Below are 25,466 nucleotides of genomic sequence, written 5' to 3' on the forward strand. Positions count from 1 at the left end.
AATACATTGTTTTAAGCATATTCTTCCTAGCAATATAGCTGCTAAAATGTTTTCCTCCATTTGAATGCACTTTATTTCACTATTTAGAAGTTACAGCCACAGTGTTTACTGCCTATCATGCCAAGAGTTTCCATTCAGATTATTTTGTTATTATTTTGCATTTGATAGCAACTTGAGATCCTATTTTACATCTAGGCCCCGGGTCCCATGACAGGTGCTGGAAGAAACATACTGAGATATGGTCCCTCCCCATGATCTATGGCAGATCTCTTTATCTGTCTCTCAGCAGATAATAATCAATTATTTCCATTCAATTTTAAGTAATGAACTCTAGGTTTCAATTCAGAGTTTCTAGGGGTATGCATAGAGGTTGATCCAAAGCCCACTATAATCAGTGGGAACCTTTCCTCTGACTTCAGTGGGTTTGGATCAGGCTCATAATGTAATATATCTAGCAGCATCAAGCCTTTCCTTTCTCCAGGTGCAGTGCTACTACACTGACAAAAGTTCACCTGAAGCAGCAAAACATCCAGTAACCATTTGTAGGATTAAATCAGGCTGATGGGTTTTGCCATTTGCTGCTTTCCCTAAGGGAGAAGGGTCCCTACAGTCATCCCTGCCAAAACCAGACCGCAGCAGTGTTCATCTGATTATAACAATGTGTGTTAAGACTTCGGCCCTTTTTTCCCACTCGAAATCATTTGAAGATGACAAACCTGTATTTCCAGATGAAGCATTTAAACAAATCCACAGCACTGCTGTGGTAAAGACAAATTTCTTATAATGCTCCATACAGAAAATAATCAAATTATTTGGCTTGGCTTCATTTGTATTTATGATGCTGATAACAATAATAATACATTCTTGTGTCTAACCACAACATCCTCAGGCCTCTGGGAACTTTAACCAAAATAACTGCAAAACAAAGTAAAATATGCACAGATATAATTCCTACAAATGTCCCAGTAGTCAGCAAACTACATTACAACAACATAAAATCCCCGAACAACAGGAGAACTGCAGAAAAGAAGCAAGATTTGAATTTCTCCATGAAGGTCTCGTAGATACTTTTTGACATAGACGGAGGGAAACAAAATTCCAGAGTTGTCATTCCTCAGTGGAGTAGGCCTGTCCTCTAATTCTGTAACCTATTCATTTCATGATAATGCTGGATAGACACAAATCCAATCCTATCAAGGTTAAAATGCTATGACAGGCCCAACAGTAACAGAAAATCCTAATGTAGGAATAGATTCTCTGCCCCAGTTTGTTTCCTTTGTACTCCTTAGGTACGTCTTCTGCTTGTGAATATCTCCAGCCTGGCAAGGGGAGTCCACTGTCAGCACACTTTGTACTTTTATCTCTCGTTGCCCTGGGGTTATGAATTGACCAAGAGGAGGAAAGCAGTGCCTAGGGGAACCAACGAAGAGAATCATGACCAACTTCCTAACTGCCCTGGCACTCCACAAAATAATCTTATATTGTTTAGGTTTTATGGCTTAAAGCTCAGTATTTGACGTGTTCTCAGTGATCTCAATGCTTGTGGTTCATCAACTGGCTTTACCCCCTTTGAGTTGATAGGATCAAATAAGGTACAAACTTACTGGGTCTTCTTACTTACTTACTTACTTACTCTTACTTACTTCTTACTTACTTACTCTTCAGAAACAAATTCTCATCTCATCCTTCTGGGTTCTTATACTATTTTCACCACTGCAACAACCAAAATCTTATTCCTCTTAAGCATGGTGCACCCCATGGCTGGGAGCCTGGATCAGCTGATGGGGTTTCCAGCCACAGGGGCACATGGTACACCTCCGCACCTGGGATCCCCAGCTGCTGACAGGGCTCCCAGCTGCAGGAGCCTGCTACTTGTTGGTGCAGGTGAAGTCTAGGATCATGATCCCGGGTTCCCCCTACACTGGTAATAGGTGAGATGGGATCCATTGCATGATCCACAAAATCACATTTCCTGCCATGCGTATGTGGCGTGGGAGGAAGTGCGACTGTATGGATTGTGCATCCGATGCCATCATGCTTTTACTTGCACTCCTGGCAGGGGCCTTAGATGAATCATCAATTAGTTTAACCTGGTATTTATTTTAAACATTAAATGATCTGGAATGAGCTAGTTGTCCACAGAGCTGGCCTATATAATTTTACTATCACTGCTATAGTCCCTTTTCTCTTTTTATTTCTTACACATTAATTTGAAGCAATAAGCAGTTTGTGTTAGGGACTGCTCCCTTATATGTCTGGGTAGTATGTATCCCTGTGAAGAACTAATTGGAGCGTTAAGTATGTCTCAGTTACAAATAGTAAAAAAGGCTAAAGAAATTTTGTTAAATTAGATCCTAGCAATCACACAATAAATCCAGATAATCTGCATTTAAACTGCAGGAGTAGACTCATTAATGAATATTAGGCATTTTTAAAAGACAGAGAAGGAATAAACAAGTCTTAGAGAAGATGGCAAACTAAACAAAGACTTAATAAACTTATGGTAGGTTTTATAGGAAGATGATTTTTTTTCTTTTCATTACACCCCAAACTGCATATTCTGGACTCTAGTCATATAGTAAAATAGAATCTACTTTAATTACTACTTATCTGACATCAAAAAAGCAAAAAGAGAAATTGCATTACAGCACAGTGCCAGAAAGCAGTTCATACAGAGCACAGCAAAATCAGTCCAACTGCTCATTATGATAAAATCACATTCAAATATCATAATTGTGTTCCTACCTTAACAGTGGGAACAGATTTACCTCATCAAAGGTTTTGTATTGGCCATAACCTTTCATTGCTTTTTAGTTATGTTACAGTCCAGATATGATGCATCCAAGAAAGACTGACCTGGCTTCTTTTCTTTTGGGACATTAAAAACATGATTTATATGATAGTGAGACACTTGCATAACACCTTGGTTAAACTGGAGTCCTAAAGACTTTTTTGCAAAGTCAGCCAATCAGGACACAGGAAACTGATGCAGTTCCAAAATCAATTCCACTCCACTCTGTTTTCGCTATGTTGAACTCCTGCTAAGTAGTAGCAGGAATAAAAGTATGAAAAAAATAAACACAAACACACACACACATAATGATGACTATACCTATATGATGACTATATCTATAGATATACAGAGATAGATATAGTGCATGTGTGTGTATACACACAGCCTATATCTATATATACATACACATTTTTAAATATATATAGAAAATAATTGAAGTCATCATTACAAAGTTTTTGTGAGTGTGTGTGTATGTATTTCATTTTATACATATACACACACACTTTTGTTCCTGATATACATTAATAAGTGGATCTACTCCTGCAGCACTGTGTGTGTGCGTGCGCACATGTGTGTGTGTATGACAGGGCTGCAGGACCCCTCTGCCAATCAGTCGGGGGAAGCAGGGGTATGAAGAGGAAACTCCAAGATTAAGGAGCCCCTGCAATTTAAACCAGCCCATACTGATTCAGTTCTCTTAAGTCCTTACTATAAAAGGCTGTTCCAGAACTGTACTCCTTATGTGCTTAGAATCTTTTTAATTTTTCCCTCAACATGCTCCTGGGCTGTCAAGGAACACCTAGGAAACTGGGCAAGGTTGAGAAACCCAACCATTGCCACTGTCCCTAGCTACGCCTGCCTGTTGGAGCTAGGTAGAGCAACTCTGGAGCCTTCCCAGCCCTGGTGCAGCCAGGGACACCAGCAGCAATGGGCAGGGGACATGCTGCTGAGCACAGAGGAGAAGGGAGGGGGAATTCTAACTTGCTTTGAGGAGTTAAAAAAAGTCCCCGGCTGCTGCTCACATGGCATTGACTGGAAGGGAGTATGTCCATGCCACCTCACCCACTCTGGATCAATTCCTGCCTACAGCCAAAGAAATAAGCCAGCCTCCTTCTCTACAATTGCCCTGCAGGTATTTGAAAACTGTTATCAAATCCCCGCCTCAGTCCTGTCTTCTCCAGACTAAATAACCATAGCTCTTTCTGAGCTTTTCCTCTTTTCCTCATAAGTCATGTTTCCTAGGCCTCTGATTATTTTTGTTTCTCTGGGCTGGAGTCTTTCCAGTCTGTTGAAATCTCCTTTTGAAGTGCAAAGTCCAAAACTGGATACATTATTCTAGTTGAGGCCTCACTAGTGCTGAATAGAATAAGAGAATCACTCTTCTTGATTTGCAAACAACTCTCCTGTATGTAAACTAGGATATAACCCAGGATGCCAGTGACTAGTTTTGCAACAAGAGCAAACTGTTGGCTCATGTTCAGTTTATGGTCTATTGCAGCCCCTAGGTCCTCTACTAAAACCCCTAGTTTCTCTGCAGGACTGCAGCCTAGCCAGTCATTTCCTGGTTTGTATTTGTGTATGAAGTTACTCCATCCCAAGTGCAGGACTTTGCACTGAGTTGAATTTCATTTGGTTGATTCTGGACCATTTCTCCAGTCTATGCAAGTAATGCTGGATCCTAGCCCTACCCTCCAGAGCTGGGCTTGGCAATATTTTGGGGTATAGTGGCAAGAACACCCCAGACTTGACCTGTAAGATGTTGGCATGCCCAGGGCAGATAGCAAGGAAGCTGTGAGGGGTCCAATCCTTGTTGTGGCAGTGCAGCTTCGGTCCCTTCCCCACCGTCCACCTGGAGGTACTGCAATGGCGGTGGAAGGGGACACTAATGGAGCTTATCCACCCCAAATGTGGGGCAGCAGTAGGGCTTCAAGGCAGCCTGGCTGCGGGCTTCCAGCAGCTGCAGCAGGGCTGGGGAGGGGAAGGGCATGCATGCAGCAGTGAGGGAGGGAGTGGGGCTAGGGCTTGGGCGGGTGTTGTTCAGCCGGGGTGGGGCACAAGCATCTCATCCTAGGGAGAATGGCTCCTGCTGCTACACACACCCCAGGAGGGAATGAGGGGGGTGCCCCCAGGTCTGCACAGGGTAAGGACAGGCTGCTGGTGTGGCCTGGGGCTGGGGCTGCTCTTGGCTCTTCCGAGTGGTGGGGCAGGGGCTGGATTGGGCTGTGCTTGGGGCAGGCAGTGGCAGCACTGGGAACAGGGTTACAGGGGGGCTGCAGCCACCCCAAAATTTGCCACAGCCCCCCCCCCCAACCCTCCCTTCCCAGCACTGCTGCTGCCCACACTGAATGCAGTCCACCCTGGCCTCCCTGCTGGTAAGAGCCCAACCCTAGCCCACAGCCCACCCTCACCCAGTGCATAGATCCTGGGCATACAGCCCCCAGTCCCTCCCAGGATGCATGCACTGGTGAGAGCTGCCGCCCTCTCCCCACATGGGGTGCCCCCCAAACAAGCCACTCACAGCTCCATCCCACACTCTGCCCTGGGTGTGCAGGGGCTTCCTCTGCCCCAGCCCCACTCTCCCTCACTGTCATGAGTGGGGGGAAGATCAAGGCTCCACTCCCTCCCTTACCACTGGGGCCTCGATCTGTCTCCCCATGGCCCTTCCCTCTTCCCTTTCCCTACCCCCACAGACTTACCTTCTGGGGGGGCGCACATACATGTCTGCATACGCTTACCCCCCAAAAAAAATATTTTTTTCTCCCTTACAACCTCCCAGCTACCTGCTACAGCCAGCCTGGGCTCTGGGCAGGTCTCTACCCCTGCCATGGAGTCCAGGCTGGTCACAGCAGGTAGCAAGGAAGCTGCAAGCTGAGATCTGCAAAACCCCAGGAACTATAAACATATTCCAAGGAGAATGGTAAACTGATCTCTGAGCTAAACTACATACATTTGGAGGAACTAATTGAGAGAAGTTTCCAAGTGTATTAATACAATACTTGAGTTACCTGGCAATTAATTAGAGGTAAAATGTAAACAAGGTGCTTTCAAAAGGACAACGAAATGGCACTGTTACTTTACCCAGCTGAAGGCAGCCAGTGACCACCTACTTTAGAGTCAGAACACTGAAGTTATGCTGGGGTCATTTATAATAATGGTAGCAACCCCTGCACCCAATTCAGGGACACAAGAATGTGAAATCTTTAAGAAAAGGAATATTAAAGAAGCAAAAGGAATTATCTAGTGAAGAGTGCTTAAGAAAGATGATGTCCATTTCCCAAGTGCTAAATGTGGTTTGACAGGCAAACTGAAAAGATAGCCCTGGGGAAAAGCGTGTATTCAGGGCATGAGGTTAACTGAGGAAAAGACACAGCTGAAATGTAGGCATATGACTACATGGTACGGACTTTGATTAAACAGAAAACCACTCAGATAGATAGTCAAGAGCTAGAGGCTTGGTTCTTAAAAGTCTTTCTTCTGATCAAATGCACACGCCATTTGGGAAACCCGTTTTGTATTTCTGAGGCAGTTTCAAACTCTCCAATTGTAAAAGGAATTTTGTCTTGAGAAGCCTAAGGTCAGCAAGTTAGTCAGCTGGTGCAACCATAGCCACAGGCTGAAAGGTCAGTATTTTTTAGGTCCTCAGTAATATAAGCAGTTCCAAATTCACTTCAGTGGAGCCACCAACATGAATAAACAAGGCAGGACGGGCCTTTGCTCTTGTTTTCTGAAGAGAGAATTAAGAATCATTAGCAATTCATCTCATCATCACTTGCCCTTCCTTATTTTTTCCCCCTTAGTGTCTTGCTTGACAGTATGCTTAGTTGTGTCTAAGACACCAAATGCAGAGCACACCTCCATGCTCAGCTGGAGGAGTCAGCTTGGGCCAAGGCTAGCCTGCCTACTCTATAAGGTGGGGGAGGTGCACAGCATCATGAGATGCTAGGGCTCTGTGAGCTAACTTGACTCTGGAAGGGATCTGGGACAGAAGTTCAGTAAATTGATTTAACCTGAATCAGTTAAGTCTGATACTACATCCATCCAGGTTTATCTTAAATTTTTTTGTCCTTTTTAAAAGTGGCTTATGTGCACTGAACTTCTGTTGTTACAGATCTGAACCAGTTTCCAATCACTTATACCAGTTTGTGTGTAATTTATTTTCTTAGCCATAGATTTTATAATATAAGCAAGAGAGATAGCAAGTAGACAGCACACACAGGGAGGGGAATGACTAAGTTGTTTTGTATTTTGCTTTTAATATATCAGTAATGTCACTGAAACTGCTAATACTTTTCATAGGAGTGATGCAAAGGAAGTGAGTCCTTGTGCAGATTTAAATGGGTAGGAGAAAGTGGCTTGGTGGACTGCAAATTGGAAAGAAGAAAGGTGGGGCAGATATGGTTACAGTAGAGAGGGATAAATGGAGTTGATGTACCTGTTCGAGGAAAGCGATGATGTAACAAAGGACTAACTCAAAATGCAGGGTGAGGGGGCATTATGAGTAAGACACAGAAGATGAAATTCAGGAGAAGCAACAAAGGAATAAAAAATCTACTACTTTTAAAATTGAGACATTTAGTTTTATTCATAAATCGCATGTGCATATATTTCCGATTAGACATTTGAAACTCCCAAGATTGCCTAGGCCAAGTAGATTCTCTTACTTTTAATGATGATCAAGGTATGTTTTCAATGCATTTTAATGACATTACCGTGAAACACATCACTTAATACACTGGGTAGGATGGTTATAATGGTGTATAGTCTAGGATAGACTACCATAAAATCAGTGTTTTATTTTTGTTCTTGTTGTTTTTTGGGATTTTTTACTTCATGGTAAGGACAATTTAATTATATCTTACAAGCTTTCTGCCATTTCAAGACAGACATATATTCTGATATCCTTACTCAAATTGGAACGTTGTATGTTACTCCATGAGTAATACAGTGGAGACTTGGCCAAGATAAGGCCTCCTAGGCATAATGTAATAAAAATAATAAATGGTAACAATAGTAATCATGCTTATGGAATAAAATTGCTTCTGGGAGTGACTAAATATATCAGACTCTGGCTTTTAATTCTCAGGTCTAAAAATTGTATTACCATTGGTAATTTTAATCTGAAAATGTTTTATTACTTTGATTGATCTTTGGAAAATATAATCCTTGTAAAACTCATGAAAAATGGAAGACAGCAGTGACATTGTGGCAGAATATTCTCCTTTTTCTAAATTCTGTCACTTCTAAGCAGCAAGAGGTGTGTATATAGCTAGTAATAAAATTACTACATCAATGATAAAGTGATTATTTTGTATAGGTTTTATAGACAAATTTGTTTTTTACTGTCCTGGGGTTTGTTGGGGTTTTTTAAGGTTCTGTGCACAGTCTGTTTAGCATTTCTAATATTTGTTTCTTACAACCTGTGAAACATGAAATAACTAGGCTACCTAAATAGATGGTTTCTTCTGACCACTTGTCAAAATATTTTCCAGGAAATTTAGGATGAATATTATCTTTACTATGAATACCTCCAAAAGAGAGAACCCTAGAACTGATTGCAGATTCCTTCCATTCATCTCTTCATCCCAACTGTAAATCTAGGATCATTGATAAAAGTTTATACTGCCATCAAGTATCCATTTAAGAAGATACTTATATTTTAATCACTTATTGAAAGATTAATTTTCACTTTGGACTCGTATCCTTGTGAACAAATAATTTAAAGAATAGAAAAGGACGGCAGCATTTTAAGACAAACATCCACAGATACATTACAAGCAGGTCCAGGGAGGTGATCCTTCCCCTCTATGCAACATTGGTGAGGCTGCAGTTGGAATACTGCGTCCAGTTCTGGGTGCCACACTTCAAAAGGAATGTGGCTAGCATTGAGAGGGTCCAGAGGAGGCCACTCGCATGGTCAAGGGCAGGCCTCATGAAGAAAGGCTAAATGGCCTGAACCTATTCAGCCTTCACAAGAGAAGGCTAAGAGGGGATCTGTTTGCCATTTACAAACTCACCAGGGGGGACCAATGGGAACTGGGGGAGGCTCTGTTCCCCTGGGCACTACCCGGGTGTGCTAGGAATAATGGCCAGAAATCGTTAGAGAGAGGATCAGCCTGGACATCAAGAGACATTACTTTACAGTTAGGGCTGCCAGGCTCTGGAATGGACTCCCAAGTGAGGTGGTACTCTCACCTATCCTGGGGGTCTTCAAGAGGAGGCTGGACAGATATTTAGCTGGGGCGATATGACCCCAGCACCTGTTCCTGCCCAGGGCAGGGGGTCGGACCTGATGATCTGTTTAGGTCCCTTCCGACCCTAAGCACTATGATAGAATGATACAGTCACATATCATTTTCAGAAGTGCCCAAATAACTTATAAGCCTTGCATTGAAAAAGGAAATAAATATTTAGACACCCAAGAAATGTACATACTTGGGAATGTACAAATGTACATGCTCTTGGGAACAGTTTCACTGCAAAGAGCATGATGAGCCTCCTGCAAAACCATTGTAATCAATATCTCACTGGACTTCCAGATAAGACACCTTTTTTAACTATTAATTGGGAATGTGTTTACAAACTATTCATCATCAATTGCAACTCCTAGCTTTCTCATGATTTGACCTTTCCCAAGGATTTTAGATAGAGATGGCTAGGAATTTTCTGAATCAAAAGGTCTTTTTCAGAAAATGCCAGTTCATTAAAATCAAAACTTTCAGATGGAACTTGCCATTTTCAGTGACATTTTAGTTGAGAGTTTTTTCTCTGTTCCATATTGGGATTTCTCATCAAAACCAGAACAGGAGTAGTCAGGATTCCAGTGGTGTTAAGGCTGTCACCAAGGATTTGGGCAGTTCTGCAATTCCTCCATCTGGGGTAGAGTGTCCTAACCACTGGGCCATGTCATTTTGGCCCATTTTTTAAATACAAGATGAAAGAGATCCAACAGGAGAGACTATAAGTAACCAATAGCTTACTGGTTAAAACACTCAAGAGGCTAGTGCCCAGGCCCTCATGTGAATCAGGTTATGGGCTATTTTGATTTCTGACAAATTTTTAAAAGGCTGAGTTTCTTCCCGCATTTCAAGGAACAGAAAAAATGTTTCCTACCCACTTCTACCCACTTATTTTTTTTTTACCTTTCTAGCTTGCTCAAAGAGAAGTTTAGAAACTTTCATGGATTTAACACCAGTGTTTATCTGGAGCTCCATAGAGGTGATTCTTGGATGAGTCAGCAAAATAGCTTAGTGTCTCTGCACAGAGGTAACAGGCTGATAGTCTCCCCTGGGTTTAGTCCTTCAAGTCTTGCTCGCATGAAACAACCACTGAAGTTAATGGGAACTGAATGCACCTAGGGCTAAGAAAAAAAGCTGTCTCTGATGTTGTTCCTCTGCATGATATTTAGCCCTTACTCCCTTGGAGTCTTCCACACTATGTGCTACTTTGCCAGTATGAGTCTGAGACTTGGGCCAGAATGATATGGACTTTTGATGTAAGCTCACTGCCTCAGGTTGGTGTATCAATGCATATGTTTTTTCAAGGCATAGAACACAGTCTCTTTATTAACACAACCTGTATTATGAACAGCTGATAGAAGAAAATTCTCTGGTGTTTTTCTAATTAGAATCGAGTCTGCTCCACCTTCTAATTGGAATGCTCCAGCATCACCTCACCATTACATGTATTAAGCCCTCCTCTCCCACCAGAGCCCACATTTTAAAATGGCTATGGGGGCCACTTTAACTAAAGCTCATTGAATGAGCTTTAGTTAAAGCACCACTGCAGCCATTTTAAAGTGCAGGGGGTTAAATACACATGATGTTGAGCTGTTTTAATTAGAGCGGTTGTTGGGAAAACACTCTAATTAAAACAGGCCCTTCCCACCCTCGAGCATGTGTATATGAACTGTGCTGCTGTGTGCCTGCATTACTCTTGTATTATGTGTATCTGTAGCATAACATTTTCAAAGAAAAATGCTACTATTTTAAACAGAGAACAGTCACTTCTGCATAACCACTTAGTGAAAATGTGCTCTCACACAACAGCCTTTATAACAAGACTTGCATCAGGTGCAACACCGTTTTCATGGGCAAGTCTAATAATCAATAGTTCTTATTATTTCACCTGTCTATCAAATCTGCTTTTTTTGGAGTAAGGACCAACAAGATACTCATTGGGTGTTTAACAGAATTTTAGTCAGCACTATAACTCTTCATAAACAGCTTGTCAGTGTTGCGAAATGCCGGATTAGAGACTCCGACACCGCTTGGTGAGCCGCGGACTTTATGGAGCAAGCAAGTACGCGGCTTGTGGGGCGGGATAAGAGGTGGATCGTCGACCGCCCTCGAGGTTCGCCTTACTGACGCAAGTAGGCGAAATGCTATACGCTTTCAAAGTTTATAGTAAAAGGGTTTATTCAACTCACCTGGCCTCACCCTCTTACGAATAAGAAGGGAGACCGGCTGGAGCGAAGTTACAGCTAAAGTATAAGCGCGGAGGTATGGTAAAAGTGAGTATGTGGTCTAAGCTACGCTAAGAGGCTGATGTTCGTTGTCGGGTTTTCGAGGCCTTTGATGGGTTTTCACTGGGATACGCTCAGACAGGAGGCTGAGGACCGGCAACAGGGTGATCAAACCTGAGGTTTATCCAGTCGTCATCTCTGCCGTTTCCTGCTTCTTTGCCTCTTTGTTGATGTTGGTTGGACCGTCTCTATGACACTAACTATGACATAAGCTAAGCGTGCAGGGATAGGATAGTTTCTTTTACATGGGTGTTGCTAGGCAGATGTTTATATAGGTTGTGTTTCTGCAAAAGTGAAGCTTACAGGATAGAAAAGAAACAAAGTACGCATGTGCAGCTTGATACAAAATTCGCGCGCACGGGAAAATACAAAATTCACGCACACTTTGCGCGCGCAATAGTATTTCAGTTATAGCTATTACTAAATAAACATTTTGGTTTGGGTTGACTTAAAAGATAAGACTATAAAGTTACATAAATGTGAAAAATGCCACACGGCAGTTATACAAAATGAAATAAAACATTTACAGTCAGAATGGAAATTTAAGTGATGTGACAATTGCTATTTTCACTCTGTTGTTCAACTGCAACCTTTCCTCAGTTTGGCAAAGCGAAATCTTTACTACATATATAGTGGTGGGGGAAGAATATCTGAGCAAATATTGAGCACCTCATGTGAGGGACTTAGTGTTTCAAGGCCAGAATTACAGTGAGTTCAACCATGGGAATAGGGGCATTGCCGAGATTTACAGGATCATGTAACTAGGCTAGACACTGAAGAGGTCTCTTCTTCATCTTCAGTTATCTAATATATTGCCACCATCCCCATTATTTCTATGGTTATTATATTATTTGTTTCCAGTTAGCTTGTTAATATCTTTATATTTCCACATGTACCAAGCCATTGTATTAACTCTGTAAAGAAAATATCCAATCCAGATAGGATAAAATAAATTGAATTTAGTAGGCCTTCCATTATGTTTAGAAAAGGAAACCGAAAAGAAGCAAATACAGCAGAAGATGCTGTAATTTACAGCATAAGGATCTTGGTCCACTACACAATGAAACACATTAGGCAACTCTGACAGATGTCCCCTAACTGGCCCCTTCCCTGGAGAATGTTAGGCATGTTGCATAATTCCTATGTCTCAAATTTTGGCTAATTTACTGCAACAGTAGCCAACCCTCATAATGAGCAATGTAAATTTCCCAGTCATTAAATGCCAGGTTACCACCCACAGCAACTTTTAAACAAATGTATACATTTTTACATTTTATCTGTCTTTTTCTACTTTTTCAGGGACAGTAAAAGGCAACAAGCAGCCCCAATGAACTAAAAGAAAAAAAGCAAACAAAAGAAGGATAGGTGCCTTTTCATGTTTCATTCATGTCTCATTTTTTATGCCTGCACACATTCAAAACACAACACAAAATTCAGAAGAGGCAGGGAATAAAAGAAGGAAAACCCCTCCAAAAATCATGATTCCAAAGCTGTCTCTTAGACAGAAGGCCCTGTTTGAATGTTCTGCAAACATAAAGGAACACATTGTCTCAATCTGTAGAAGAGGCTTTAGTGTATTCTAGATGGTATATTCTAGGTATGGATAAGGTTTCTGAAAAAGGGCAGCCTTATTTTGGAAGAACAATGACATCATATACTATCTTCCTGTCCTAATGTTGCTTTTGACTTTGTAATGCCTGACCAACCTGATTCCTTCTATGACAAGGTGACAGCCTCTATAGTTGTGGGGAGAGCAGTGCATGTGGTATAACTTGACTTTTGAAACTGCCTGTCATGATATTCTCATTAAGAAGCTAAGGAAATACAGGTTAAAGTAAAATACTGTAAAGTATATACAATATACTTGGATCATCATGCTTAACAAGTGGTTATCAGTGACTCAAAGTCTAGTAGGAAGGAGGAATCAAGTGGGGTTCCCCAGGGATCTCTCCTGGGTTTGGTATTGTATAATGTCTTTATTAATCATTTGGGTGATGGGACTGTGTTCGCGCTTAGTAAATTTGTGGATAACACCAAGTTGGGTGGAGTTTCAGGTACTCCAGAGAGTAGGACTAGGATCCAGTATAACCAGGATAGGCTCTAGAAATGGACTGCAATCAATCAGCTGAGATTCAGCAAGGACACATGCACTTGGGATGGAATAATTGCAAGCACAAATACAGACCAAGGAATGACTGGCTAAGTGGCAGGACTGCAGAGAAGGACCTGGGGTTTGCAGTAGATGAGTGGTGCCAAATTCATTTGTCCACATGGGTGGTTGTGGTCTGGATTCTGGGTCCTGGACTGATCCTCTGTGTAGCACCCATGGTCCCAGGTCCAGCCCACATGCCGCACACAGCATGCACCAGCCTCATGGCTTGCTGTACATATGGCAGGTGGGGCTAGGATGGTGCATGAACTGCCCATGGTACCCTATTGCCATGTGCAGTATGCATCCAGTGTTAGCATCATGTGCCATGTGCACAGTGAGCCCAGGAGCCAGTGTGTGCTGCACTGGCTGTGCATGCTGCATGTAACACAGCGGTCTGGCACAGGGTACATGCTACATGCAGTGCCCCTCCGGACTAGCCCTTCATGTTGGTTCCAGCATGGCCTGATCCTGACAGGCCCTAGAGCCAGGGTACAAGGTCAGTCCAGTCAAGCACTGCATGGAGCACAAGTCCTGGGCCACCCCTCCATACTGTGTACAGGGTGCAGAGCACATAGCGCTGGATCAGCTTCTGCACTACATGGAGCACACAGAGGTGGAGCTGGCATCTGGGGCCAGTCCAACATCCCATAAGCTGGCTCATATGGCTCTACAGGACAGATCTACACTGCAGTAGTAGACCAAAAGTTGAATACGAGCTAACAGTTTGTTCTTGTTAAAAAAAAAGCTGATAGCATTCCAGGTTGTATTAACAAAAGTGGCACTTGCATATCCAGACAAGTTATTCTGCTGTGTTCAGTACTGGTTATGTTTCATCTGAAGTACTAGGTCTAGTTTTGGGTCCAACACTTCAGGAAGGATGTGTACAGACTGGAAAGACTCCAGCAGAGAGCAACAAAAATTATTAGACTCCTGAGAAACAAGATTTATAAGCAAAGACTTGGAAGAACTAGGGTTATTTAGTAGGGAGAGGAGAAGATTGAGCGGGGATTAATACCTGAAGGATAATTGCAGAGAGGATGGGATTGGCTTTTTCTATGGCTGTAGGCTGGCATGGATCCAAAGTAGGTACCAGTAGCATGAACACTCCCTTTCTCCCGCACTTTCAGTCAGTGCCATGTGAGCAATAGCCCCAAGCTGCAGCAGAGGAAATTTAGTTTAGAGATTAGGAGGATCTTTCTGATTATAAGGATGACCAGGGATTGGAATAGGCTACCTGGAGAAATTATGGAATCTACATCCTTGGAAGTTCGCAACAGCAAGTCAGACAGACACTTGGCAACAATAGTTTTTTTTGACAGGGGCAATCCTGACTTGAGTAATGGGATAAACTGGATGAGCTTATGAGGTCTCTTCCAGCCCTATTTTCCTATGATCCTATGATCACTGTGAATCTTCTAGCTGTGCTGTGAATCTTCTAGCTAAAACAGTGGCTGTCTTTTTTGACATGAGGCATGCCTTTATAACTTCTGTGAGTTGAGCAGTATCCCATTTCAAAACTGATTTATTTATTATAGACCTTATCTGCTTCAAGGGGGCTGCAAAGGAAGAACAGGAGCCAACAGGGAAGAGCCTGCACTACAGTGAGGGTGGGGAGGAGGAACAGCTGAAAAAGGGAGAGCCTGCCATAGCACCCTGGCTGAGAATCACAGAAACAGAAGAACATAATAACGCCCCCTCTCCCGCAAAAATAAACAAACCTGTATATAATATATATAACCTTCAGTTTTAAAATATTGTAGGGACAAATGGACAGCTGAAATCAGAATATGATTTTACATGAAAAATAATTATTAATTGAATGTTACTGATTATGTTACAGGTGCAAGAATGGCTCTGCCTAAACTGCCAGACGCAAAGAGCAATATCAGGACAACTTGGGGACATGGGCAAAATGTTGCCTCGTATGCCAGTCCCTTCACAGTCAGTATCCAAACCGTTTGTTTCCCAGAGCCAGCCTATGCCTACTGAGCCACATCACTCTCAGAAGACTTCAACACTGCCTGTCCAAACCGTGGAAAAATCAAAAGAAGAACCAGCAGTTCCAAAGGATATTCCAAAGGTTCGGCAGCCAAAACTTACCAAGACACCCTCAGTTGAAAAAACTCAGGGGATTCAAAAGGAAGATCCAAAATTTCAGCAGAGGAAGCTATCAAAAATATCCTCAATCGATAAAACTCAGGGGATTCAAAAGGAAGACCCAAAGTTTCAACAGGTGAAATTGGCAAAGGCACTTTCAGCTGATAAAATTCAACCTGGAGTCCAGAAAGAAGATCCAAAACTTCAGGGAAAACTGACAAAGACCATCTCAGCTGATAAAATCCAACAAGGAATTTGGAAGGAAGATACAAAACTCCAGCAGGAGAAACTGTTCAAGATACCACCAGCTGATAAAATCCAACCAGGAATTTTGAAGGAAGATCCAAAGCTTGAGCAGGAGAAACTGGTCAAGGCATCATCAGCTGATAAAATCCAACTGGGAATTGAGAAGGAAGATCCAAAACCACAAAAAGGAAAACTGGCAAAGACATCTTCAGTGGATAAAATTCATCCAAAGATAAGTTCAGATCAAAAGCAACCCCTCAGCAAATTGATAGATGATAAGAAATCCGCATTACCAGAAAAGAAAGTATCTCTTCCAGAGGACAGGAAAGAGCAGTTCCTAGTTGAAACTAAAGAAAAAATTATTGAAGAGAAATTAGAAATCAAAGGCCCTTCTAAGGAATTTCATGCTCAAAAACAGGAAGAAGTTAAGAAAGAGGATTTGATACCTGGGCTTCCACAAATAGTCTCCAAACTGGACAAAAGTAAGAAAGAAGACACTTCAGCTCAAGTTGCACCTGTGCCAAGACTGAACCTTGCGGAAACAGTGAAAGAAAAAACAGTAAGCATTGCATTAATTTTCTTTTGTTAAAAGTGGCAATGTAGAGTTTGATCCCATATATTCTTACTTATGAATGCTTCTATTTTTTTTCCTTATGAGGTGATTCTTACTGGTGAGAGCAAGGCCTCCTGTGAGTAAGGATTTATCAAGCTGGGCCTATATATTTTGAAGGGTAATATTTCAGCTGGGTTTGTAAAGTTTTAAGCCCCTATCATTCAGAACTTGAGATTTTTTTTGTCGGATTCAAATATTTCTTATTTATCTGATAGATGTTGGAGCGTCTCAAGACTTTTAAAAAAAGAGTATTTTAATTTTTCTAATTGTGAGGGCTGAGACATTTTTCTTAGCTCTCAGTCTCCAATTCCCATTCATTCTGCTAATCAACTATTTCCCTTTGTTGCCTTGCTTATTTGTTCATTTATTTATTTTTATTGCTGCAAAAATTTTGATTTGGAGTAAGCAAACAGTACAAATATTGAAATACATTTTTGGTGGGTAACTTTATTGGCCACTATGGTCATTGGACCACATGAGTTCAGATTTTCATACCTATGCTGTGTTACATCAACATCCTGATGACAATAGGATGCTATATGATTGCCATATCAAATTGTAGCATAGGACCATGAGTCTATATTAAAATACATTCACATGTATCATACTGTATTTCTCTCATGTAGAGAAGTGCTTATTTTCATGTAGAGCTTTATTAATGGACAATCCAATCAAATGAATGAATGAATAACATCTTGTTGTCCTGGATCTGCAGTACTTAAGACATTTATGAACCAAAGGTGGATAAAGAAATTACTTGCAGATGTTTTCTGGGGGAGAAAAATATATCTACACTCTTTTTTTTAACCTTGAAATAGGTGTTGATTATTCATTTCATAAGTATAGGACTGGAAAGTACATTTTTTCATTTCTACACCTATGAGATATATTTTTCAAAGAGAAAATGGCTTATTTATCATAGGAATTTTGACTTATAACTAAATATAAGTCAACTATTACAGTGAAAAACAAGTAGCTGGATTCAGGAATTCTTCTGTTGTGTCCCTTAACATAATTCGTGCTAATATTATCTATAAGCCAGCTTCCTAGGCTGGACTGTGCTCTCCATGACAGGTCATGGTCTCCCTAATGCCAAGGTAGTTTTGTCCTGGGAGTCACTGTCCATGATACACTGTGAAAGATGAAGTCTGGCTGGGGAACTCAGTCTGTGGAGGAGAAAGGACACATAAAGAAACCAGAGTAGAACACATTCTGGACAATAGAAGAATATTAAAAAAACCCAATATATTTCTGTTTTCAGCATTGATATTTAAGTTTTTGGAGTATTTGGATTTTGAGCAAAAACAACAAATAAATAAAAAAGTAACATTCCCTGGTGAAATCAGACAAAGATTTTGTCAAAGAAGTGGGTTTTTTGGTCCTAAATCCAATTTTCTCTCCAAAAAAAATCTATAATTGAAAAAATCCCATCAGGCCTACAATGTCATTCTTACAGCTCATTGAGAAAAGAGAACATTGCCAGGCAGTTAGGGCACAGATCTGAAATTCAGGTATTCTATTTTAGCTCTGACAGCAACTCACTCTCTAATCATTCATCTGTCACACTATTTCTGTTTGCAATATGTGATCATTTTCTGAATATGTCCGGTGTCTACTTATTTAAATTAGTGGAGCTACTCAAGAGAATATTGCAGTCTTCACTGTTTCATGTTACCGGTCTATAAAATTAACATAATAATAAATAACTATTCGTTATTACCAGAGTGCAGCTTTGAAGTTCCAGTAATGAAAGTTTGTAAAGCACTTGGTGTTTCACACATGAAAGGACCTATGTATAATTATTATTAAAATTAGGAAATAGAACACTCTGACATGCAACATGAATTTTGAAAAAGGATCTATATTTATAGGAAGGGCACAAAGATTATTTTCATTTCTTTTCCTCTTTTGGTCTGAATACTAGAAATATTCTTCTCAGTTGTGATCAAATGTGAAAACAATTTGCTGCGAAATAAAGGTAAACTAGATTACTGAGCTGGTTTGTTCCTTTAAAACAAACATGCTAATTATTGTTACTTATCAAGTGATAATTAAAGTTTTCTGTGATATACAGCAACCAGTGAAAAATATGATACAACCCGTTGTAGCATATAATAGAAGTAAAACAGAAGTTTACAATTTGGGTTACATGGCATCTTTTGAGGACCTGCCTGGGTAAAGGTCAATGTCCAGGTAACATAGAATATTTTTCAAATATACGTTAGAGAGAGCTTGTTTAAAAAGATTTGTGCAAGGTCTATATTTAAAAAGGTTGTGAATTAATCTCAACACATTTCATTCGTAAAATGCTACATACTTCTCCTGCTGTCTTCAAACCTCTATGCAAATATTAACTAACTAAATCCCTCTCCATTGCCATAACTATATATTATGAGCTTCATTTTGCACAGAAAATAGCTGGAGAGATTGTGGTTCTGGTCCAAAACTCAGTGAAATCATTAGAAAGGCTTCAGTAGGCAGATAATCCTCAAAGGTATTTAGATTTCATCACTACCATTGAAATCAATGATAATTAGTAGGGCTGTGTGAAATGGCACCGTTCCATTTCGACAAGCGTTTTGACTTTTTGGTGGAACAGCATGCCATTTCAAATTTTGTTTCGATTCACAACTGGTGTCCCATTTCGTTTCATCGAAACAGTGTTGCTGTTTCAATGCTTCACCCATAGGCTGTAATGGGGAACCTCGAAACAGCCTATAACTTTGTCATTTCTCACATGATTTTGGTGAAACTTGCCAGAATGGTAGCCCCTTCTGAGTACATGAAGCCTGCCAACTTTCAAGGAGGTAGGTGGAGGGGTTTCAGGGAAACTGCACCTCAAATCTTGAAAGCAAAACATTCATGTCACCTATATGTGTTAAGCCACAGCAGGGTCCAAACTGCAGGCTTGCTAGCCCCTGCTGAGGCCAAAAATCTTGCCAAGTTTCAAGGAGATAGGTGTAGGGGTTTTGTAGAAACAGCACCTCAAGCTGCTGACAAGCAAAACTCGTGACATGGCTGGCACTCTGTGTGTTAAGGTGCAGCAGGGTGAAAACTGCAGACCTGCTAGCTCCTGCTGAGGCCATGAAGTCCGCCGGTGTCAAGGAAATAGGTGCAGGGGTTCTGGGCTCCTGCACCTCTAGCTGCTGACAGGCAAAACTTGTGACACCAATGGGTGATACTGTGTATGAGTTAAGGTGCGCCGTCACTCAACTGACACCAAGGCAAAAAGCAGGGCAGTTCAAACAATGCTGCCTTTTATGCAGTTTTTCCATCCCTGCCCCAGAGCACTGGCATTGGAAGGGATCTCAGGAAAGGATGACAGTCACTGGCCAGCTACACAGTCAATAATAAGAGCCGTCTTTCCCCCTGCTTCTCCCCTCTTCCCCATCCCTCTCCTTACTTAAGTTTCTCTTTCCCTGCAGGCAAGCCCAGCTTCGAAACTCAAAACATTCTGAAAATTTCAAAACATTTTGATTCAACTCATTTTGTTTTGAGGCTGTTTCAAAGCTCTCTGTTTTGTTTTGATTTTGCTGTTTCGAGCTCGAAACGAGTCAAAACAGCATTGCAACAAAACTGCCGGCAAAATTTAGCACGGCCCTAATAATTAGCTTCTAAAATCGCTTTGAGGATTTGTGCCTGACACAGAACTGACAGTTTCTGACTCTTATCTAGGTTTGCACCTTATAGACTAAGTAAATTAGATACGTATAGCATAAGCTCACTTCTAGTCCATTCTAGTCCTCTCTGTTTTAAAACAGTGGGCCATATATTATCCACTCATTATGGTAGAATAGTGATGAATTAAATTCTTTTTCTCAGTATATTCACTAATACTACCCTGCAAAAGATGGAAAAAGCAGGATTCCCCTGACCTGGCCATGTTCTTTCTGTAGAATAGGTTACAGTTTTTAAAAATACTGCTGATTTTTACTTGCAATCGTTTCTTATAACACTTTGAAAACAATCAGTCGAATTATACCACAACATATTTAACCTGCAGTAGTAGAAGGCGTAGCATAAATACAGAAGGGCAAATATAATCTTCTTTTTCTCCAGTATCACGTGATAAATGACAGCACAGATTGCTGTGATAGAATCATTTAGTTTTTTATGATGTTAGCTTACATGTAACAAATATATGTTTACCAAATTTTTTATAATCTTCCTGTAGCTCCAAAACTTAAATGAGTGCTCAGTTGGTAAATATGTTTGTTCTTATTTAGAGACAGTCAGAAAATCTTCTACAGAACCATTTTCCATTAGAAAAGGCAGTGTCATTATCAAATTGGAATCCTAGATGAAATTATGATGATTTCACCAACCTTTTCATTTTGGGGGGAAAAATAATACACCAATATTGAATATATTCAGCATATTCCATTTTTCCTTTTTTCATAGTTAAACTTTTACATTTTTTGCTTGTGTAACAAGTTTTCTTTTAAGTTTTTTAAAAAACTTTTTGGTTATTACACATTATGCTATAACATTAAATCTAAACAAAAGTCAACCCACAAAAAATTAGCTGGCCTTTTTTTTTCTGCATTTTCCTGAAAGAAATAGTTTCCTGGTTAGATTGGAAACATTTTTTGAAAACTTGAATTTTTCTATGAATTTCCATTAACTGAAGTACTCTATTTAAGTACTCTGATCTTTCTAAGAATAAATCAGCTTTAGAAAAACTAAACAGCAAGCATTTTATATTTTCATTGTCTTTTTAACAAAATTCTAATTCAGTTGATAAACAATATAGTAATTTAGACAACAAATACTTAAATATTGCCCTTGCTTGTTAGTATCAATGCTAAAATGTCAATGAGTAATGTAAATACGGAATTATAAAAAAATTCTCAGATTTTGAGAAGTAACTAAAAATGCAAGAATAAGGGATACATTGAAAATGACAAATTCTAGCATGAAATAGTTAACTGATGTACAGCTGTAAGTACAAGATTTCTTTTCTGTATTATAAATACTTTGTGTAGTATATCTTTTAGGTACTTCTAATTTTCATGGAAAAAACACTGAAGACTGGCATCTTCCAGCATTAGTATCAGTATCCACCCTTCACACCTTCCATTCTGTGCAAAAAGAATTTCACCCTATATCAATAAAAACTCCTTGAATTTGCTGTGAGTTGCTGCAGGACTAAACTTGACCAGTACCAAAAGCTCACAGACAACACATTTCTAGAAAGAAGACCTTAACTTCTTCCAGAAGACCTACTAAATTGTTGGTATGAAGAACGGCACCTAGTTTTGATAATGAAATCATGTTTTTGCCATTAACTTTAAAGAAAGTTTTTTTTCAAGCACCTAATATATTTCTCTGAGATTGCTAACCATCTCACATCTATAACCCTCAGTTACAGGGTATTACCCTTCAAATATGTTCATCTAAAAAAGTTTTTGTACTGTTGTAATTATTTGGATTGTAAAAAGTGATATAGGCATGTATCACAGGAAATTAAATATATATATATGGCTTCCAAACTATGCTGTGCATTATTATTTTTGCATGATGTATATCACAGCACAGACAACTATGCATAGACAAATATATAATGTAAAATATGTTTTTGTAAAATACACTCATACTGTAGTGGATTTTTATAAAATGCACACTCTGCTTATTCCTGTAGGTAATAGAACCCCTTGCAGGTAGAACTTAGGCTTTTCCCCTGCTCTAAAATGTTGACCCCTTTCCCAAAGTGCAGCTCCATATTACTGACTATACAAAGGCTGTGTACAGACATTCAGGGAGGCTAAATCAGGTTCAAAATGGCTGTCCAGTTTAAACTTAGTTTGTCTCAGTGCTGATCTTACATTTACAATAAACCTGTGCACTAAACCTTTATCTGGACAGAAGTTTCATGCACACAAACCAGTCTAAAAAGTATGGAACCCAGTTTAAGATAAACCTGGATTGATGTAGTATCAAACTTACTTGGTTTAGCTCAAACCAATGGAACTTGTGTACACTTTAGCATGGAATTTCTGTACACTTTCCCTGCACAGCCTCAGGACTGGGAAAGCCCAGCCACCAGTCTCAGCCCAGGGGCTGTGCTTTACACCACCCCACCCCCCCACCCCTGCACTGGGCTATTTTTCCCCCCGGCCCCTTATTTCCATGCCCCCCAGGACCACTCAGCCCCCCAGCCCCCATCCCACAAACCCCTCCATGTTCTGCCACTTCTATCAGCATTTACCACTGCTGGAGCTGAGCAAGCAAGTCCCAGAGGGGGAAGGGTGGGAGGGATGGAGCTGTAGATTCACCAAGGGTCTAAAAATAATCCCTGGTCTCCACCCCAAGCCTCCTGTGGACCCCACAAGCTCCTCTGAACTTGACAGACCCTCCCAGACCCCAGCAACACCCCACAGATCACACCTACTCCTCCATCCCCCCGATTGTTCCCATGGGTCATGCCTACCCCCCCATCCCATAGCATAACCCCAATTTCTACCCCCAGCCTGCTTGTCCCCCCAAGCTCCCCATTTAACCCCCTATCCTGACTTACCTGATATAAGGTGGCCATTTTGAACCAATTTAACCTCGCCGTGATGCCCCCAAATGCCTGTACTTAACCATATAGACCTCCCAAGGATAGCACTGTGAGCACTGTCCGCAATGAGGACAAAAACATAGAATTAAGCATACATTCTCATTGTGTACTGGAGAATAAATAGTTATGCAGGCATCTAGTTGGCTAAACAGTGGTTAAAAGTCAGGGTAAAGGTACACAGTAGAGCTGGGGTGGATTGGGATTCAACCCAGAGAGGATAGGCAAAGACAGCAGAAGTTCTTTGTGCGGACTCAGAAATGGAAACATTAAATGTTGGGTTAAATGACTCGTCCTCCCACCAGGAGCTACAAGAGAAGGTGACAAATCAGTCCATCATGTTTCTATACTCTTTTGCACTCTTTGCCTTAACTCCTTGTCTACACTTGTTAGCTCCTGGTTTCAGGTGACTGTCCTATATCCTCTTCTAGCTGGACTTTCCATAGCCAGTAGCCTACATCTCAGCTTTCACCAATTGAACCCTGATTGTCCATAAAAACCCCTAGCATACTTTGACCTTGGTCAACATTTTCATTTGTTAATACATCATTAAAAATTGCATGTAATGTCCTTGGTAGATATTACATTATAAACATTATAAACACATACGTTATTTGAGGTGGATTCTGAATGAGGGTCATAACGTGTCTAGATGTAGAAATCCCTTGCATTTTAGTAGATGTTCAAATGGTTTTTTTAAAGATCTATATAAAAAACAACCTTACATACAGGTTTTGTTGGTCAAAGGAAGCAAAAGAGGCAAAAAATGTAAGAAACATCATGCAAAAAATATGCTTTCTCAGTTGCATTTCAGTATGAACCTCAGGACATATTTACTTGTGTAACACCTTTCCTCGAAACTCAGATTTCCAAAACTGGACTTCATATCTTAAGCCAGAAAGCTGATTTCTGCACTGTGATTGAAGCATATAATGGTAGCTTGTCTGCTAGTCCAGGAGCATAGGGCAGAGTGCATCCTTAAGGGTCACAGTTAGTTTTAATCTTGTTATGGCCACTGTGCTGTAGAACTGTGTTTCCATACCTGCAACAAGAGATTGAGTAATGCTGAAGAGTGGGCTTTCCCCCTTCTGCCTGAGGCCAGCATTTAACTGTGGTCCATGCTGTGGTAGTTAGAATTAGGGGGAAGGGGAATCTTCATTTGTCTTTCCTCACCAAAAAGTGTGTATTATTCAGGGGTGTGGTATGTGAGTAAACATGTTAGTGTGATTATGTTCTGTTTTACCACTAATGGCCTTTGAATTTGCCATTAAGGGCCTGATTTTTTTTGCTTTCTTTTCTGAGTAGGGCGTGAGAAAGAGGAGTCTGGGTGGTGGTGACTTCCCAGAAAATATTTACAGCTCAGTAGGTTCCTCCACAATAGCATCTTAGTACTGTCTGTAGAATTGCTGAAAGAAGAAATTGTTGCATCTCATAACTTTGAAAATACAGTGGTCAGTCCTTATCTTAAGTATCCAGGCTCACTTTGTTGTATACGGTGTTGGTAAAAGCAGCGGAAGTCTACAGTGAAAGTATGCAAAGTATATCTGATTTTGCAAAGTATACAATAAAGTATCCCTGTGTAGCTCTATTTATGTTATACATTTTATAATATTGCTGTTTTAATATAAGGGCTCTATACAAATATAGTCTGTCCCAAGGCATAGGTAGGTGTTTTTTCAAATATAAATCAAAATAACTAACCCCCCCCACACACACACAGAAAAACCCTGATTACTAATCAAAATTATAATAATTGACAATGGCAAGTATGTGTTTGCAAGTTTTTGTTAAAATGGAGTTGCAGGATAAATAAACATTTCCTAAATTCTGTGTTATGGACAACATTTTCAGATGAGTGTAAATGCAACTATAAAAGTTAATGATTCATCCTATTATGATAATGGTTTTCTCATTAAATTTACATGACATTTTTATTTTTTTATAAAGTAGGTAAGCAAAGCTTCAAATTAATCACTTGCTATGCTCAGGGATGAGTGACCTTGATCAGTGAAAGAGACAAATATTCCCTTTTGATATTATTAAAGGCAAGAATGAATGTAGGGGGTATGGTAGGGCATACAGTGTAGGAGGCTTTGGGACTTTTTGGTTTGGCTTTTTGGTTAGAGACATTTCTCTAGGGGTGAGGAAGACTGAGTTGGAGATATTTTTAATGCCTTCCAGACCTTCTCGTTTGGTCAGTGGGCAGACTTGCTTGCCAACTGGTAGATTCTGAAATGTTCCAGGTCACATTCTGCTGCATGCCAACATATGTAGTACTTAAACTGAGAGTTAGAAATCAAAGTGTAGGACACAGGAAGCTGAAGTTATGGAAGGAAAAGAGATATTTCCCTGACAAGTAAGATAGTAGAGACCCAGAATCCTTCTATTGTGTCTAAAGTTACTAAAAGCAGCTTTGCAACCTAGATGATTAACATTCTCATTTAACTTAGATCCATAGAAAAACTTAGATTGCACATCTATTAC

The 25,466-nt window shown here is 40.4% G+C and overlaps 1 protein-coding gene across 1 annotated transcript in view; it reads left to right on the forward strand.

The window, feature by feature from the left end:
- PCLO (piccolo presynaptic cytomatrix protein) overlaps nucleotides 1-25,466 on the forward strand; it is a 549,762-nt gene that overhangs the window by 232,968 nt on the left and 291,328 nt on the right. The window contains exon 4 of the mRNA XM_090041018.1: nucleotides 15,308-16,369. Coding sequence (XP_089897144.1) covers nucleotides 15,308-16,369 — 1,062 coding nt within the window. The remainder of the gene's footprint in view (nucleotides 1-15,307; nucleotides 16,370-25,466) is intronic.

The sequence above is a fragment of the Crocodylus siamensis genome, chromosome 4 (genome assembly GCF_052110815.1).
Source record: "Crocodylus siamensis isolate JL-2025a chromosome 4, ASM5211081v1, whole genome shotgun sequence".
Lineage (NCBI taxonomy): Eukaryota > Metazoa > Chordata > Crocodylia > Crocodylidae > Crocodylus > Crocodylus siamensis.